Source organism: Solanum pennellii, chromosome 5 (assembly GCF_001406875.1).
Source record: "Solanum pennellii chromosome 5, SPENNV200".
Lineage (NCBI taxonomy): Eukaryota > Viridiplantae > Streptophyta > Magnoliopsida > Solanales > Solanaceae > Solanum > Solanum pennellii.
In genome coordinates this window covers 76310363-76326321 of record NC_028641.1, presented here as the reverse complement: position 1 = coordinate 76326321, position 15959 = coordinate 76310363, and the positions used below count along the sequence as shown (strand labels likewise).

General features: G+C 30.1%; 1 protein-coding gene across 1 annotated transcript; it reads left to right on the top strand.

Moving 5' to 3' along the window:
• The first annotated feature begins 58 nt into the window (after positions 1–58).
• LOC107020414 (telomere repeat-binding protein 3) lies at positions 59–5339 on the top strand. Its single transcript, XM_015220767.2, has 10 exons — positions 59–245; positions 1209–1355; positions 1450–2281; positions 2396–2605; positions 2691–2741; positions 2847–2926; positions 3276–3517; positions 3655–3978; positions 4062–4125; positions 4790–5339. The coding sequence occupies exons 2-10, from the start codon at positions 1275–1277 to the stop codon at positions 4973–4975; spliced, it is 2070 nt and encodes a 689-aa protein (XP_015076253.1). The 5' UTR covers positions 59–245; positions 1209–1274; the 3' UTR covers positions 4976–5339.
• Positions 5340–15959: the final 10620 nt, after the last annotated feature.

Here is a 15959-nt window from a genome sequence, read left to right as displayed (position 1 = left end):
TGGGGGGGCTAAGGTGGGGGTGGGGTAGAAATAGTACAAAAGAGAGAGAAGAGAGAAGGGGGGTTTTACCAAACCCAGAGGTTTTTCAATCCTGTCCACAATTTCACTTACCCAACCAAAAAAAGTAAATAAAAAGTGTTGTAACAAACAAGTACAAATTCTTCTTCTTCTTCTTCCTTTTTAGCATTTTTTTTATGGCTTGAAAGTTCATAATTCTCATACAAAATTCATAGATTTCTACTCAGGTAATTTTTTCTAATTTTTTTTGGTATTTTATGCTCTGTTTTTTGGATTTTTTTTTGAAATTTTGTTAGATGCAGTTTTTTGTGTTGTTTTCAACAAGGGTTTGATGGGTTTTTATGGTGATGGAGATTGGTTGAGTTTTCCGGTGAAAATTCAGGTTGATCACAGGGAGATCTGATCGGATTTGATGAATTTTGTTTGGTTTTCAGTTTGATTGTCTGGAATTTGATGTTTAAGTGAAAATTTGTTGAAATGATTGAATTTGGGTGAGAATTGGAACTGGGTTTGATTTTTTAGTTATTATCGGTGAATCGAAAATGAAGTAGAATAGATTTTAGTTTTGATTGAGGTGTAGTTTTGTTGGTTGGATCAAAAGTTAAAATTTTGTGTTTTTATTCTGAATTGTTGCTGATTGGAATTTGGGTTTGTAGAGATGGATCTCTTATACAAAATGGGATGTTTTTTCTTTAGTGTTCTGTTGAAAGTTTTGTTTTTTTTTGTTGTTGTGCTGATACCTTCTTGAAGAACAGTGATTGATCTTATTCGAGTTGTATGGTAAGCATTTTAGTATATATATATACTCGTGGCTAGTAGAAGGATCTCGGATTCTGCATATATTGATGTTGGTTTAGATGTATGGTTTCCTTGTATTTGTGGATCAGCTAAGTGCATTTGGAAAATACAACAATGTATATGGTGTAATCCCACAAGTGGGGTCTGAGGAGGTGCAGGATGTAGGCAGACCGTACTCCTTCCTTTGTAGGGGTAGAGAGATTGTGTAGATACTCGGCTTATGTGAAAAATTATGTTTGCTTTATGTAATGATATTACATTTTTTATGTGCCTTTGTATTTGTTAGTCACTTAAAGTTTTCAACTTTTGAACATTGGGATGATGTATATGTTGTCTTTGGTCAATGCTTTTATTGTATGATGATTGATGAAAACTTTTTTTTTTTGGTGTAGATTGGTGAAATTAGTGACATTGGTTTATTGCATCGGGTGATCACTTGTTGGCATGCTTCTGAAGATATGGTGTATAAGACGAAGTTAGATTTTGGTTTCAATGGCTTTCAAGTTCCAGTTATACCTAAAGCTCCTAGATCAGTTAGAGTAAGGATGCTGAAATTGTTAATTGTCTGATCTTTTACAAGTCTTGTATTTATATACTTATCTAAATATCGTCTGCGATTCTGAATCATTTCAGAGGAGACGTTCCTGTAAAAAATTGGATGATGATCAAATTTGTGCATTTGAATTATTGGCGGCTGTTGCCGGGAAGCTTTTACTGGAGAGCGAAAGCTCGACTTCCAGTAATGCAGCAGAAGGGAAAAATGAAATTGCTGATGGCAGCGATGGTATTAAAAGCGAACAAGTGGAAGAAGGTAAAGCTGTGAAATCAGAGTGCCTTGACCAGGGGAGTTGTGTAGAAAGCGACTATTTACCCGACACTGCAGTCCAAGAGCAAAATTTGAAACGTGGTTTCGATAAACCTCTTCATGCAGAAAATAATTATTTCTTGGAGCATACTTCTACTGTTATAGGTTCTGACGCTGACTTGAAGTTGGAAAACTGCAAGGAGGTCAATATAACTGATGGAAAATTCCACCACAAAATTGAAGGTGGATCCTCTAGTCTCGAGGATCCATGTGATAGTAAAATCAGGACAGGAACTCAAAAGCACTTAGATGATGACAGCAAACAGATTGAAGACGTAACTGTGACTAACACTTGTAGTGTAAAGAATCCAATCAAAGAATGTGTTAATAACAGTGGCTTGTTTAACTCAGATGGTAGTGTACAGTTACCCTTGTACAGGGATTCGGTTCCTAGTGCTTCTTTTGTAAAGCAAAGGAACAGTGTAAAGTTAGGTATTAGAGATGATGACGAAAATTCTTTTGACTGCTATAGATATAGCACCAAGTTAAGGGCCTTTAGGACGACATCACGACTTGGATACAGAAGAATAAGGAAGATGCTGAAATCACGACACTGGAAAGTGGCTCCCAAATTGAAGGAATATGAGCGATCTTACACAAGTAAGTGTAGGATATACCTGACACCTCTTAAATTTTGCCAGCTTAAGCTTTTCTTGTACATGTTTCTATTGTCACTTCATGTCATTTTCTAACTACATGGATTTGGTGGTTTAGATGGTGGAATGGAGTCCTTTTACCTCAGTAGGAAAAGCGTACGTGCACGCAAGAGATGCCAACTTGAAGTTCCTTCCAAGAGACGGAAATTGAGCAACCATGGCTTTGCTGTTGCATATTACCAGGAGGCCAGTAGCGAAAGTGTTACAAATTCACCTGACAAGGAAATCAAACGAGACATTAATACCTCGCATGCCATCCCGCCGAGAGGTCAATACTTTACTATTGACCTTGAAATTGAAGGTCCTGGTGATTTATGTAGTCATACTAAGTAATATTCTGTATTGCTTTACAGGAACTGCTGATCCAGCTTCAGTTAACAATCATCACAAGAAGGACCCTAATGGTAAGGGATTTTGGATTTCATCTGTTTGTTAAATTTTCCCTCGTTGATAACATGCATTTTTATCTTCTATAGAACTTCTAACTTGAGTCCAATATATCCTTTCAGTTAAATTTAGCATCAAGTCTTTCAAGGTGCCAGAGCTTTACATAGAGGTTCCGGAAACTGCAACAGTTGGCTCTCTGAAGGTATTCATGGTGTCCTCTTTTCCTCCTCCTCTGTTGTATTCAATAGTCCCCCACCTCCCTAGGTTGACTGAGAAACTTCAGTTGACGATTTCTGCTTTGCTGAATGTTGAAAATTATTGTTCTTGCTGCATCTGTCAGTCAATACAGTTATTCATTTAATCTTTCTCGTCATTTAGTATGTCTCTGAAGCCGCTTAATTAAGAATTCTCTGATATGCAGAAAGCTTGCATTAAATGAAGGAATGATAATGTTGGCAGTTGTAACTAATTGATTTTTGATGATGTTAGAAAGTTTTTTTTTTTTAGAATTGGAAGTTCTCAAAGCTAAATATGCTAATTTTCTTATGCAGAGAACGGTTATGGAGGCAGTTACAGCTATATTGGAAAGTGGATTACGGGTTGGGGTGGTTCTCCAGGGAAAGAAGGTCAGAGATGACAATAGAACTCTGGAGCAGGCTGGCATTTCCCAGAATGGCAACCTCGATAATTTGGGTTTCACTTTGGAGCCTAGATTCACCCAAGTTTCTCCATCATCATCTCCTAACAAACTTCCGGCTTCATCAACATATGTTGCAGATCAGGAACTAACAAGGTATGATCGAAGAGTTTAGCACTCCTATGATTTCAACTAGTGTGTTGCTTTGGAAAGAAATGCTATTTGCAAATTTTGTTTTACCACCATTTATGAAATTGACTGGGTTCAGACTAATTAGTTATATTTATGCTCAGGCGGCGACCTAGTCCTATAATGGAATTTGGGATTCACAATGCTTCAGCAGACCCTCTAGAGACTGAGATGTGCAAGTACAACGAGAATAACCTTCCATCAGAGCTATCTCCTACAAATCCTATTGATTCATCAACCGATGTATTTATTCCAGATTCTAGAGCCTTGGTGATAGTCCCTTCAGTTAATGCAGAGGCACTTGCTATGGTTCCGCTGAACCAAAAAAGTAAACGTTCTGAACTTTCACAACGTAGAATACGGAGACCATTCTCAGTTGCAGAAGTAGAAGCACTAGTTGAAGCTGTGGAGCATCTTGGAACTGGAAGGTACGAGAACTTCAAAATCCTCTTTGCTAGCAAAACAAATTGTCCACTAGAGAACTGCATTTCTGATAATTTCTGATAATCAGGTGGCGTGATGTTAAAATGCGTGCTTTCGATAATGCTGATCATCGAACTTATGTTGACTTGAAGGTTAGACATCTTATTGGTGCCATTATTGTTTCTGAGGATTCTAATGAGCAAGAACGTGTGTTCCTTTTCCATGCATTATGCCAGTTCTTGAGAAATTAATTTTTTAGAATCCTTGATGTTATCACATATTGTTCTTAGCAAATAATGGTCATGGTCTCATTATCATTTGGAGTTCGCATCCCAAGCCTTAGATACACCTCTGTTTCAATTTTTTTGGCACTGTTTTCTTTTTAGTCCGTTTAAAAAGAATGTTACTAAACAAGACGTTTTGAAAATCAGTAACTTCCCCAAAATTTCCGTTTTTACCCTTACAAGATATGCTGTTAAAGCCATGTGTATGTCATGACATGTTTTAGACCGTAAAATTCCTCTATGTAAAATGAAATGGAAGGAGTATTTAGTAACTCGAGAAAAGGTCTCTCGTCATATGACAAGATGCTTTACATATTTTGACAATCCATAGATTTATTATATTGTAAATTGTTATTATAATGGCTTAATGAATCTAATGACAGCTATGAATGATTGCCTAGAAAGCACAAGTGGGAACATATGAGTTGTTCTAGATAAGAGCATAGATCTCACTAATTTTTTAGTCTTTGTTTAGCAAATGGTAATCATTGTTCCCATCATCCATGTGATGTGTGGTGCTTTGTTTATGTAGGATAAATGGAAGACATTAGTACATACAGCAAGCATTGCCCCGCAACAACGAAGAGGCGAGCCCGTTCCCCAGGAACTTCTGGACAGAGTCTTAGCTGCTCATGCTTACTGGTCTCAACAACAGGGGAAACATCACGCTGAACTTGTGAAAACTCCAGATGCAAAAGCACAAAAAGTTAGCGCTTGAAGGAATTCGTCGAATTGTCAATGATGTAAAGAAACTATTATATTAGGTAACACGAAGAGCACGACGAGGAAACTGTATAAAAGGATTCGTTCTGTTTCTCGTCAACTCGGTTAGACTCACTGATTTGTTGCCTTACAACAGTTGTGACTTTGTAAATTGCTTCAGGAATAAAGCTGTGTAAACCAGCACATGTCTCTTAGGGTTTACTTTGTTTCTGTTGGTTCTTTCATTTGGTGTTATTAGGGTTATGGAAAGAATCAAATGTGTATTAAATATGTACATTACTAGTACTTCCAATTGATTTTCTAGTGTAATTTCACTATTGTATGCAACTCTTGTGATATTTAGTTGAATCTCATTTCAAGTGTTTTGTTATTAAGTATGCACATATATAAGATAATACTGCGTACAATAGAGTCGATGTGATTCCATTCTCTCTCTTATACTTTGAGCTCCGCATATAATGAAAAGTTAAGTGCATCAGATCGTCTTTTATTCTTTAGATGAAACTGAGTTGAATGACTGCACTAAAAATGGCATTTTTGTACTAAAGCGTAGGTTCATTTCTCCACTTCGATCCGTTGCTAGTCAGAATTTTCATCAAAAAATTTAAAACGCGAATAAATTAAGAAGATGCATAATTTTAACCTTTTATATTGTGTAAAAAATATTACATGAATAAATAAATAAAAAAGAGGATAATGAAAAGGATAGGGAATTCAATATCCACACATGATTTTGGGGAATATAATATAATAATTGTCGGTGATATATTATATATACATATATATTCATTTTCCCCTCTTTTAATTTAATTTAATATATCCAATGGGAAAGCCAAACAACACGTTATGCCATGTGAGATTTATGACTTACTCTAAAGATAGGCAACTCTTTTTTTTTAGCCTTTTTTCGAGGTGGGGTAGGGTGTGTGTTTGGGGGGGGGGTTGAGTCGGATCATTAGTTAGATAGTTAAGTGTTGTATTTCTTATATTTCTGTATTATTAGATAATAATTTATCGGATTATCTATAATAGTTTGTCATAGCTTCTTTTAATTTCCTTAATATGACGATATATCGAAAACAATCTTCCTACTTAGATAGTTCAATGTCTGTATATGCTTAATCCTTTCTATAACCTCATTTTTTGTAAGATTGCACTGGATAAATTATTATTGTTTTGTTGGTTAATTCTCTCTCTCTCTCTCTATATATATATATAGGTGAGCTTACTCTTTTAAAAAGGCGAAAAATTGCTACTAGTAAAGTTCGAACACAAGAATATTTTAAGTTTGTATGTCTTTTCAATGCGCCTGAAATCATTGAGTTACGTGTAACTTAACTATTTTGTTTATCATTTTATTTGTATGTACGATATAAATTTTTGATGAAAATCGTCTAATTGGACATCCTGACATGAGTGTAGCTACGCCCCTATATACATATATATATATATATTATTGCTCACTAGTTAGCTAGATCCACGTGGTATCATTAGTTTGGTCCCAAATAAATAGGATACCTTAATTTTAGTCTTAACAATTAATTAATTACAATACATCTAAACAGACAGACTGGTTGTTACAATTAGCTTATTAGCTTTTAATTAATTAAGTTAATTATAGTATAAAGTAATTAGTTACAGAGAACAAACAGCTCCATGCACATGCAAATGTGCACCCTTACTGACACGTGATAGGGGCGGGCGGATCTAGAGGGTCGGGAGAGTGTTTATCTGATCATGTCGATAAAAAATTTCATTGTATATATAGTGTTTTTGAGGCTCCGAAATAAATAAGGTTGTGGTTTAAGTATTCAAATCTTAGGCACAATATTTTTATTTTTCAAATTTCTTAAATGAAAATACTAGATTCGTTATCGTGTGTGTGAAGTCATTTAATAGTCTGATATTTTTTATTTTTTGTTCGATATTCATATTGGAGCTTGGTTAATTTGAATTTGTGCATTGACTTATGTTTTAGATCGTCGCTTCCAAATTATTTTTACAGCTAAAAATAAAATCTGAAATCACTAATTAAAGACGGTAAAAATAATTTATTGATAGCTTGGAAAACTGTCTGTCAATGTTATTCATATTTCCTTTTAATTTTAAATCTCAGATCTGATTTTTCTTTTAGAAATTTAATGTTATTCATATTTCCTTTTAATTTTTTTTATATATTTATTCTTATACTCTTAGAAAAGATATATTTATCCTTTGTTATATTGTTTTAATATATTTACTTTTATCGTTCAACTATGGATTCATATTTGCCTTTGAAGAGTTAACTTTTTAAGGGCAAATATATCAAAAAAATATAACAAAGGATAAATATAACCATTTTCTAAGAGTACAACGACAAATATGACGTATGACAGTTTGAAAATTTCATAAAATCTTGAATATTCACAAAGAGATCATGAAAACATCAAAAGGTGATTTCGAATATTCCCTTAACTCTTGAGATATTTATAAAGAAATCAAAATATGCCGAACTCTTCTCGATAATCAAATACTTCCAGAAGATCCACAAATCCTTTTATGAAGATCAAATCATCTTATTTCAAGAAATATTTCACTAACGACTTTTGAATTATGAAGAAATTCAAAGAGAAGAATCTAGAGAGGAACAAACTTATACCCGCACTACTAAATATCAAACCAACTATATATAACGATCGAGATATTCTTCTTTCTTATAATAATAATATGTATTTTTTTGTTCAAAAGAATATTCTTTTTACCAAAATGAAACACAGATAACTAAATTATATGGTCCATATATTCTGGTACCATACGTAAACGATATATATATTCTCTAACTTCGTATATAGATTAATAATCATTTAAAAATTTATATAAAATTGAATAAATAAATACACATTCAACATAATGTCATCTCACACAAATTGATTGACACGTAAAGTGCCAAGTGACATATATATATATATATATATATATATATATATATATATATACATCTAAAATTTTAAAAGATTTAATTATATAAATATCGATTAAGATCAAATTCAGTGACCGATTTATGTTATTATCAAATGGACATAAATTCCTTTCTAAATTAAGTCACTTGTCTTGAAAATAACTAGACATAAAGTACACATAATTAACCATTATGATTTGGAACGTATTTATGATCAATAGCTATATTGTAGTGACAAAATCTGCAAAAGTGTTTATAATTATAGCCCTATTTGAGGAGTAATTCACAATCATGACTCTTTTTTTTAATTATTTGATGTCGATATTAAAGTTCAATCATTTTAAATTTATATCGTGTAAGATTTCATTCGAAGAAATACTACCTATAAAGAATTTTTTTTATATCCAAACTTAAATTCAAAATTTCTAATTAAAAGAAAAAAAACTTCATCCACTGTACTACATTTTTTGGTGGTCGCAATCATGACTTTTGAAGATTGTTGGTTTTGATTGTTCTTGCTTGTCTTATTGTTGGATAATTATTGAGTCGATGGTCTAGTGAAACCAACATAACTATCTTTATATGGATAAAATTATTGTATATACTATCGTTTTCAAATTCTATTTATTAAGATTACATTCGATATGTTATTGAGACACTTACCAATTATTCAAATAACTTGCTTCTGTTTCATTTTATTTATTCGATATGTTCTTCTTCTTTTTTGTGAAGTACACTAAAAAATAAAATATAACAAACAAATTAAAACGAGGGACATCTCCTTCAATTTCCAGACTATAATCAATTAATAGAAGTCCAAATTCCATCATAACATAAATCTTTGAACACCAATCTAAGATCACAAATTGTAATTACAATAAACATGAATTACAAAACAACATTACATTAAATATACCTCATGTCTAATCAAAAAGTTCATCCAAAGGAAAAAAAATTAAGGCTCATATATTTTTCAATGTTAATTAAAAATTTTCCACATACGATAATTCTGAATCGAGTCTTTTCTGTCATAAATATTCCGTCACAAATTTATATTTTTAGTGACGATGTACTATTGAAGAATATTTATTCTTGATCCAACGCAAGCTATCGCGTATAGAATTCTTGATTTTACCTTCAATAGTATATGATTTGTATGAAGCAATACGTTTTCTCCTATCTTTTGATTTCTTGTATTGTTTTTTGGGTAATGTATATGAATTTGTATTATATTGTGAAGATGATATTGTAATGTTTTGTGGATCTTCCATATGATCATAAAAATCATGAGATTTGAATTCTTTCAATTGCATAATTGATTGAGTATTTCAACTTTTAGTTCAATTTTTGGGTAAAAAAATATAAGATATATGCATGTGGATTTTTATTCATTTTATCCCTCTCTTTTGTGAAGTAAATAAATAGTTGAAGTTTTATTGTAAAAAGAATATAATGAGGAATGTTTGAAGGAATGAAAAACAAACTTACTAGTGGTTGTTAAAAATGAGTGATTTGAATTTTTATTTATTTATATCTTATAGTCGTTTTAGAGTCTGATTAATATAAAATTATAATATTCATATTCAAAACAATTTCTAGTTATAGTCTATGTAATCATAATGTTAAATCTTGAATTAAATTTTAAATTAAATTTTAGTTGTACTATCTTTTTCACAAGAAATCAGTTCTAGAAATGTATATTAAAAAACTTCATTTTCATTGTACATTTGTTTGCTTTTGATGAAGTGTATAAATATTTGTTTTTGAGGTTGTTATTTAATTTGTATTTGTAAAAAAAAAAATTATTTTTACAAATTCATTCATTTTCGGATATAACTCCAGAAATTTACGATATAATTTGTGTCGCGTTTGAAGTTTTGATAAAATTTGGACATTTTTATCAAATATTAGAGTTTTTATTCAAAATTTGTTATGATTTGTTAAGATGAACTTTATCAAACTTCAAATTAATTATTAAAAAAAAAGCCAAGTACATAAATAAATTTCTAAATTTATTGGATTTTTCCGCTTAGGTACTTCAACTATGCTACTTTCCTATTTAATCATTAAACCATCCATAATTTGTTCCTTTTAAACACAGTTGGTTGATGTGGAAACGAATTTTATGAGGGGTATTGACAGAGAATACATCTATTGTTCCAGAACTCATTAGTTCAATTGATAATGAAAATGTTCGAGAAAAATTGTGTTTTACTTCAAGTCATTTGAACACATTAGGAAACAAAAGAGACTAACACACAGTTTGTCTTCATTCGTTCAATTAAAATCATTACAATACGAATACAATCGAAGACATTTACAATAGAAAAGTCAATCAAAATCAGTCAATAGTGTTTAAAAAGAACAAATTATAGGTGGTTCAATAATTTAATAGGAAAATAGCATAGTTAAGATACTTGAGAGGAAAAATCCAACGAATTTAGAAATCTATTTGTGAATTCGGTCAAAAAAAATTAAATGACTGATATGTGCCTAAGTGTTGTCATTTTTTGACAACTAAACTATTCAGTTCTAACCCTGAGGGGTAGCGGCTGGTAAAGGCCTGAGGACAAAGTCCTTCAGGTTGCCAGTTCGAGTCCCAGCAGAGCCACCGGAGGCATTACATACAGGCTGCATCTCCAGGGCCCTGTAGAACTAACTGTGGTGCACTCACCTTGAAACAGCGAGACCCGATGGATACAGCTAGTCGGGTTCACAAAGTGACACCCGAAAACCACGGAAAAAAAAATGTTCAGTTCTGATTTTGACCTATGATGAATTATATAACTATCATGTGAGTAAGAAAGTACATGTTTGATCTTTCCTTTTAAATGTTCAATTCATCTTCACATGTTTTGACATGATTTTTTTTTTCATAATTTGACTTTCGTTAATTAGATATCAAAAATAATTTTTTTATTTCATACGAATAAAAATAAAATTTATATATATTTTATCATTTTTAGATAACATTGTAGGGTTAATTAAGTTTATTATTAGTATATCATAGTTTAATAGCTAATTTTTTGCATGCATTTTAATTCTATGATAGTTATATAGTTCATTTAACTCCAAACAATAATAAATCTAACAAATTCATTTAATAATAATGATAATTGTCATCGTTTAAATTAATTTTTTTTTTTCAAACATAACTCATTTTGATTTATAATTCACTTTTAATTATTCGAAATTCAGGATTCACTTTTCCAAAACATTATGTAGCCCATAATAGGCCCAAGCCCATATTATTGGGCCGGTGGGTCAAACTGGCTCTTTAATAGGCCCTGATCCATTCACCTCTTTTACAGCCCATTAAGCAAATCAGATCATCTCACATTAACCAATAAAAATAAAAGGAACTTTCACGTATAGTCACTCAAAATACTCTATTACGATTTATAGCTATAGTTTGCTAATTATGATTTGTATCTACATGTTATAGGGGGGAGAGTGGTGAGCGAGATTGGGAGAGAGAGGAGAGAGGCGGGCGAAAGAGGGTGAGAAAATGGGAGAGAGGTGAGCGATATCGGGAGAGGGAGGAGTGAGGCGAGCGAGATTGGAAGAGGGAGGAGAGAGGCGAGCGAGATTGGAAGAGGGAGGAGAGAGGCGAGCGAGATTGGAAGAGGGAGGAGAGAGGCGAGCGAGATTGGAAGAGGGAGGAGAGAGGCGAGCGAGATTGGAAGAGGGAGGGGAGAGGCGAGCGAGAGAGGGCAATGATTTGTATAATTTGCATCTCATTTATATAATTTGTAGGTACATTTGTATTATTCGTGTGTTTTGTATAATTAAGTAATATAAAGTCTGAACTATACAAATATGATAAAACTCAAAATAATGAATTGATACAAACATAAACATATGAACTTTAAATAGTTATACAAAATATATTATACAAATTATACTATACAAATTATATTATACAAAATTAGAAAACTATATGTTTATACAAACTTTAAAAGTTATACATAAAAAAATTGAAGGTATATAGTGACAAAAATGAAAAACCAAAAGAAATCATCGTCATATACAAATAAAACCATCATATACAAATAAAATCAAACGAAAAAATGTTAGTTGCGAATTATACAAATGTTGTGAATTATACAAACGTGACTAATCATACAACTCGAAATCAGCTCACGTAATTAACGATTAATGTTAGTCCCGAATGGTAATTAGAGCAAACTGTAGCTATGATGAGTAATTATAAATAGTAAAAGTTTGATTAATCGCGTAATTTTCAAAGAAAATCATCATATTTTCATATTAATTTGAAAAAAAAATTAATTGTTCATTTGATTGACCTATTACCCAAATTTTCACTTTATTGTGAACGTTCGATTTTCTATCTCGCAATTCCTTTCTCCGTTTTCACCTTATTGATGAGATGTATATATAATAATAAAGAAAAATTGAAACGATCGATATGAAAAGAAGTCATTATATTGCGACTTCTTGTTTTTCCAATTATTCTATATTGTCAACATTTCCAATTAATTTTTATTTATTTCTGAGTGCGTGGCTAATAATTAAATAATTATATTTAGACTTAGAATATTTATTAAATGTCCAACTATTTTACATGTTCGAATAAAATTAAACTACTTATAAAATTAATGACATAACCATGATCATAAGAACTATACTTTAGGTGTAATAATCAATGACATTCTTTCTTTAAAATAATAATAAAAATTCTATATAATAAAAAAAATTAAAACATTACTCTATTCTTAAAAAATTCTATATACAACAAGCTAAGGCATATATTTTCTCAAAACAAAATAATTTAAAAAGATTGTCAAATGTAACGATAATTTACTTTTATATCTATACAAGATGCACATGGATACATTTATTATTCGTACGAAAATAGTTTGATGGTGATATTATATACATACACACTTATTAAATATAAGTGTGAATACGATATACTATGTCGCTATAAAAGTATTATAAACACGTGAACACATTTATTATGCGTATTGAATCAGTCATAGATATAGTACATCTCGCTACAATTTGAAACTAAAACATTACTCTATTTCGTACTTAAATAAAAATTTTCATTACTTTCTTCGACACAAAAAATATTATTTGTGAAAAATTTCGAAATAATAATTTTAGAAAATGTACAAAATAATATGTTCCTTCTACGTTTTCTTCAATGTGATTGTTTTATTTTATATTTTGTAATGATTAGAAATTAGAAGCTTCCTCTATGTACGTATTTCTCCTTTGTTTTTTTCTTCTTTTACTTCATATGAACTCTTTGTTAATTTTGGCTCTTTTTAAAAGAGCAAATTACATAAATTAATACATTTTAAAAAATAATTATTGATTTTAGCGATACTTTTTGTTTATTATCATTTATAGCAATGCTTTGTTAAATCTGTAATATGTATTAAACTTGTATTATAAATGAATTAAAAGTGATCAAGTGAGACAAAAATATTATTGCTATAAATGGTAAATATTTTTTTATCATAGTATATTTATGTAAGTTTCCCATTTTAAAACTCATATACTATTTGACAAAAAAAATTTATTTTTAAGACAATTTTTAATTTTTGACCTAGAGTATAATAATTTTAATTTTAGTCTCTATTAATCATTTAACAAAATTGTATTGACTAAAATAGCTTTAAGCCGCTATCTAACAATTTCAAATTTAAAAATAAAGATAATATTAATATATTATTGATTTGTAGAAGGTGTGCATATAATTTAAATAAAATTGAAATCCAAACATTTTGGATTTCATATCATTAATAAATTGTGGATTTAAGTTTCAAATTTTGATCTTCCAATTAGTAAGTCAACTAATCCCTAATCATTACACATTAGCCAATATATTCAATACTATTTGAAAATTGTTAATTTTAGAAAAAATTATATATAATAGCAAACTAATAACCTAAAATAAATGGAGTAACTAAGATGTGTTTAATTGTGCTCCATAGCAAACGTTTGCAAAAATTTGTCAGGCGCCTCTCTCCCAGATATCTTGCTCGCCACTCTCCTCCAATCTCTCGCTCGTTTTCTCACTTTTTATACAAACACAAGTGTATAAAAATTGTTTCTAATTGTATAAAACAGAGAAAATTATATAAATACATATATTTTTGTTCCCCTCTTCCAGATCTCGTTCGCCACTCTCCCAAATCTCGCTCGTCACCGTCGCCTTTCTCACTTATACAAACACAAGTGAAATGTATAAATTGCGTTTCTGTTTGTATAAAACGTGAGAAAATTGTATATGCACATGCAAGTACATATATTTTCGTCCTATACACTTATAATTATACAATAAAAATACTCCCTTGCCCAGTTTCTTTTGTCTTTTTCCCTTATTCGTTTTATACAATTTTCAAATTGTATCTAATTTCTCTCTTTCTCGTTTTATACAATTCGATTCAATTGTATATTCCTTGTCAAGTATCTTTTGTCTTTCTCTCTTTCTCATTTTATACAAATTCAAATTGTATATAATCGTTCTATACACTTATAATAATACAATTCATTTTTATATACTTCGTTTTTATACAGTTCTCTGCCCAAGTGTCATTCTCTTTCTTGTTTTATACACTTCGTTTTATACAATTTGCTTCAACTGTATATGTATAACGAATTATACAGTTTTCTGCCCAAGTGTCTTTCTCTTTCTTGTTTTATACACTTCGTTTTATACAATTTGCTTCAACAGTATATGTATAGCGAATTATACAGTTTCTATATTTGCTATGGAGCACAATTATACAAACTTTGTTATAACATACAAATATAAATTTTTTATTTGCTATATGTGAAAGTTGCGCTTTTCAATATTACATGTTACGTACAATCTCTTCTAATTCAGAATCTTGAAATTCAATTTTTTTATAATTGAAATATTTTATATTAGGAAGAAGTCTTACATAATACAATTTCGAATTAATCAGAATAGTAGATTATAGAAAGAGTACATTATTTTTTTAAAAACGAATTAATAAAAAAATAATGTTATATAAAGTAAATAGAAATGGCAATAACATCGATCTCTCCACTAAGTTAATAATAATCATTTTCTTTATCATATTATACATCGTGTAAGCTACTTTTCTCATATAATTAATTTTACTAATTAATCTTATTAAACCTCACCATCCTATATAAATGAGAAAATGACAAATATGGTCCTTTGTGTTTAAGGGTAAAATTTAAAATAATTCCTAAAATAGGCATAAGTTTGTTTTAAAAAATAGCACTTTTAGTATTTACTAATTGTTCTATAGAATTTTAACTATCAAATTGAAACTAGAGAAAAATAGGAAATTAGTGAGAATTCATATTTAAGATACTTTTTTTCCTTCCAAAATGGAGGATAGGAAAAAAGAGAAACATAAGTAGTTGATCAACTGAATTACTGAAATTTTTTTATTTAAAGATATAATTATCATAATTTGTACGAATTTTAACGATATGGTTTAATACAATTTTTAGGTGTATTTTTTGCTTTTTAAAAAAAAATCGATTTAATGTCAAATGGCTAATGCAATTATTTGTGTTTCGTTCTTAAATATTTTGATGAAAAAGACCTTTTTGATATTTAGTTAAATCTTTTTTCTTATCTATTTGTATCTATTAAATTTAACAAACATAAATTATTAAATATTTGGCATAGACTAAAATTGTTAGTGTCTCTGTCTCAATTTATATAATTTTAATTTTGGTCTGTTTCAAAAATAAAATGACATGTCTCTATATTAAGTGACAGTTTGAATTTAAAATACTTATTTCAGCCTTAAACAAAAAATTTCAATTTTTTTCTTAAATGCAGTATAAAATCAAATTCATTTATATAAAATGGGATAAAGAGGAAGTAATTTTTTAAGATTGGAATAAGGCAAAATTATCTCCTAAACTATGATAGAAATTTTCAAAACATACCTTAACTAAATTGAAGTTTTATTACCCCTAAACTCATTTTTTATATAATTTTATATACCTTTTGACTTACGTGATATTAGGGGTGTGCACTATTTGGATTAAACCGAAA

Excerpts from the sequence above, each read along its gene's own strand:
- LOC107020414 (XM_015220767.2), top strand. The coding sequence starts at position 1,275 with ATGGTGTATAAGACGAAGTTAGATTTTGGTTTCAATGGCTTTCAAGTT. Across the intron at positions 2,282-2,395 it reads ATATGAGCGATCTTACACAA|ATGGTGGAATGGAGTCCTTT; the intron begins GTAAGTGTAGGA and ends TTGGTGGTTTAG. Across the intron at positions 4,126-4,789 it reads GAACTTATGTTGACTTGAAG|GATAAATGGAAGACATTAGT; the intron begins GTTAGACATCTT and ends TTGTTTATGTAG.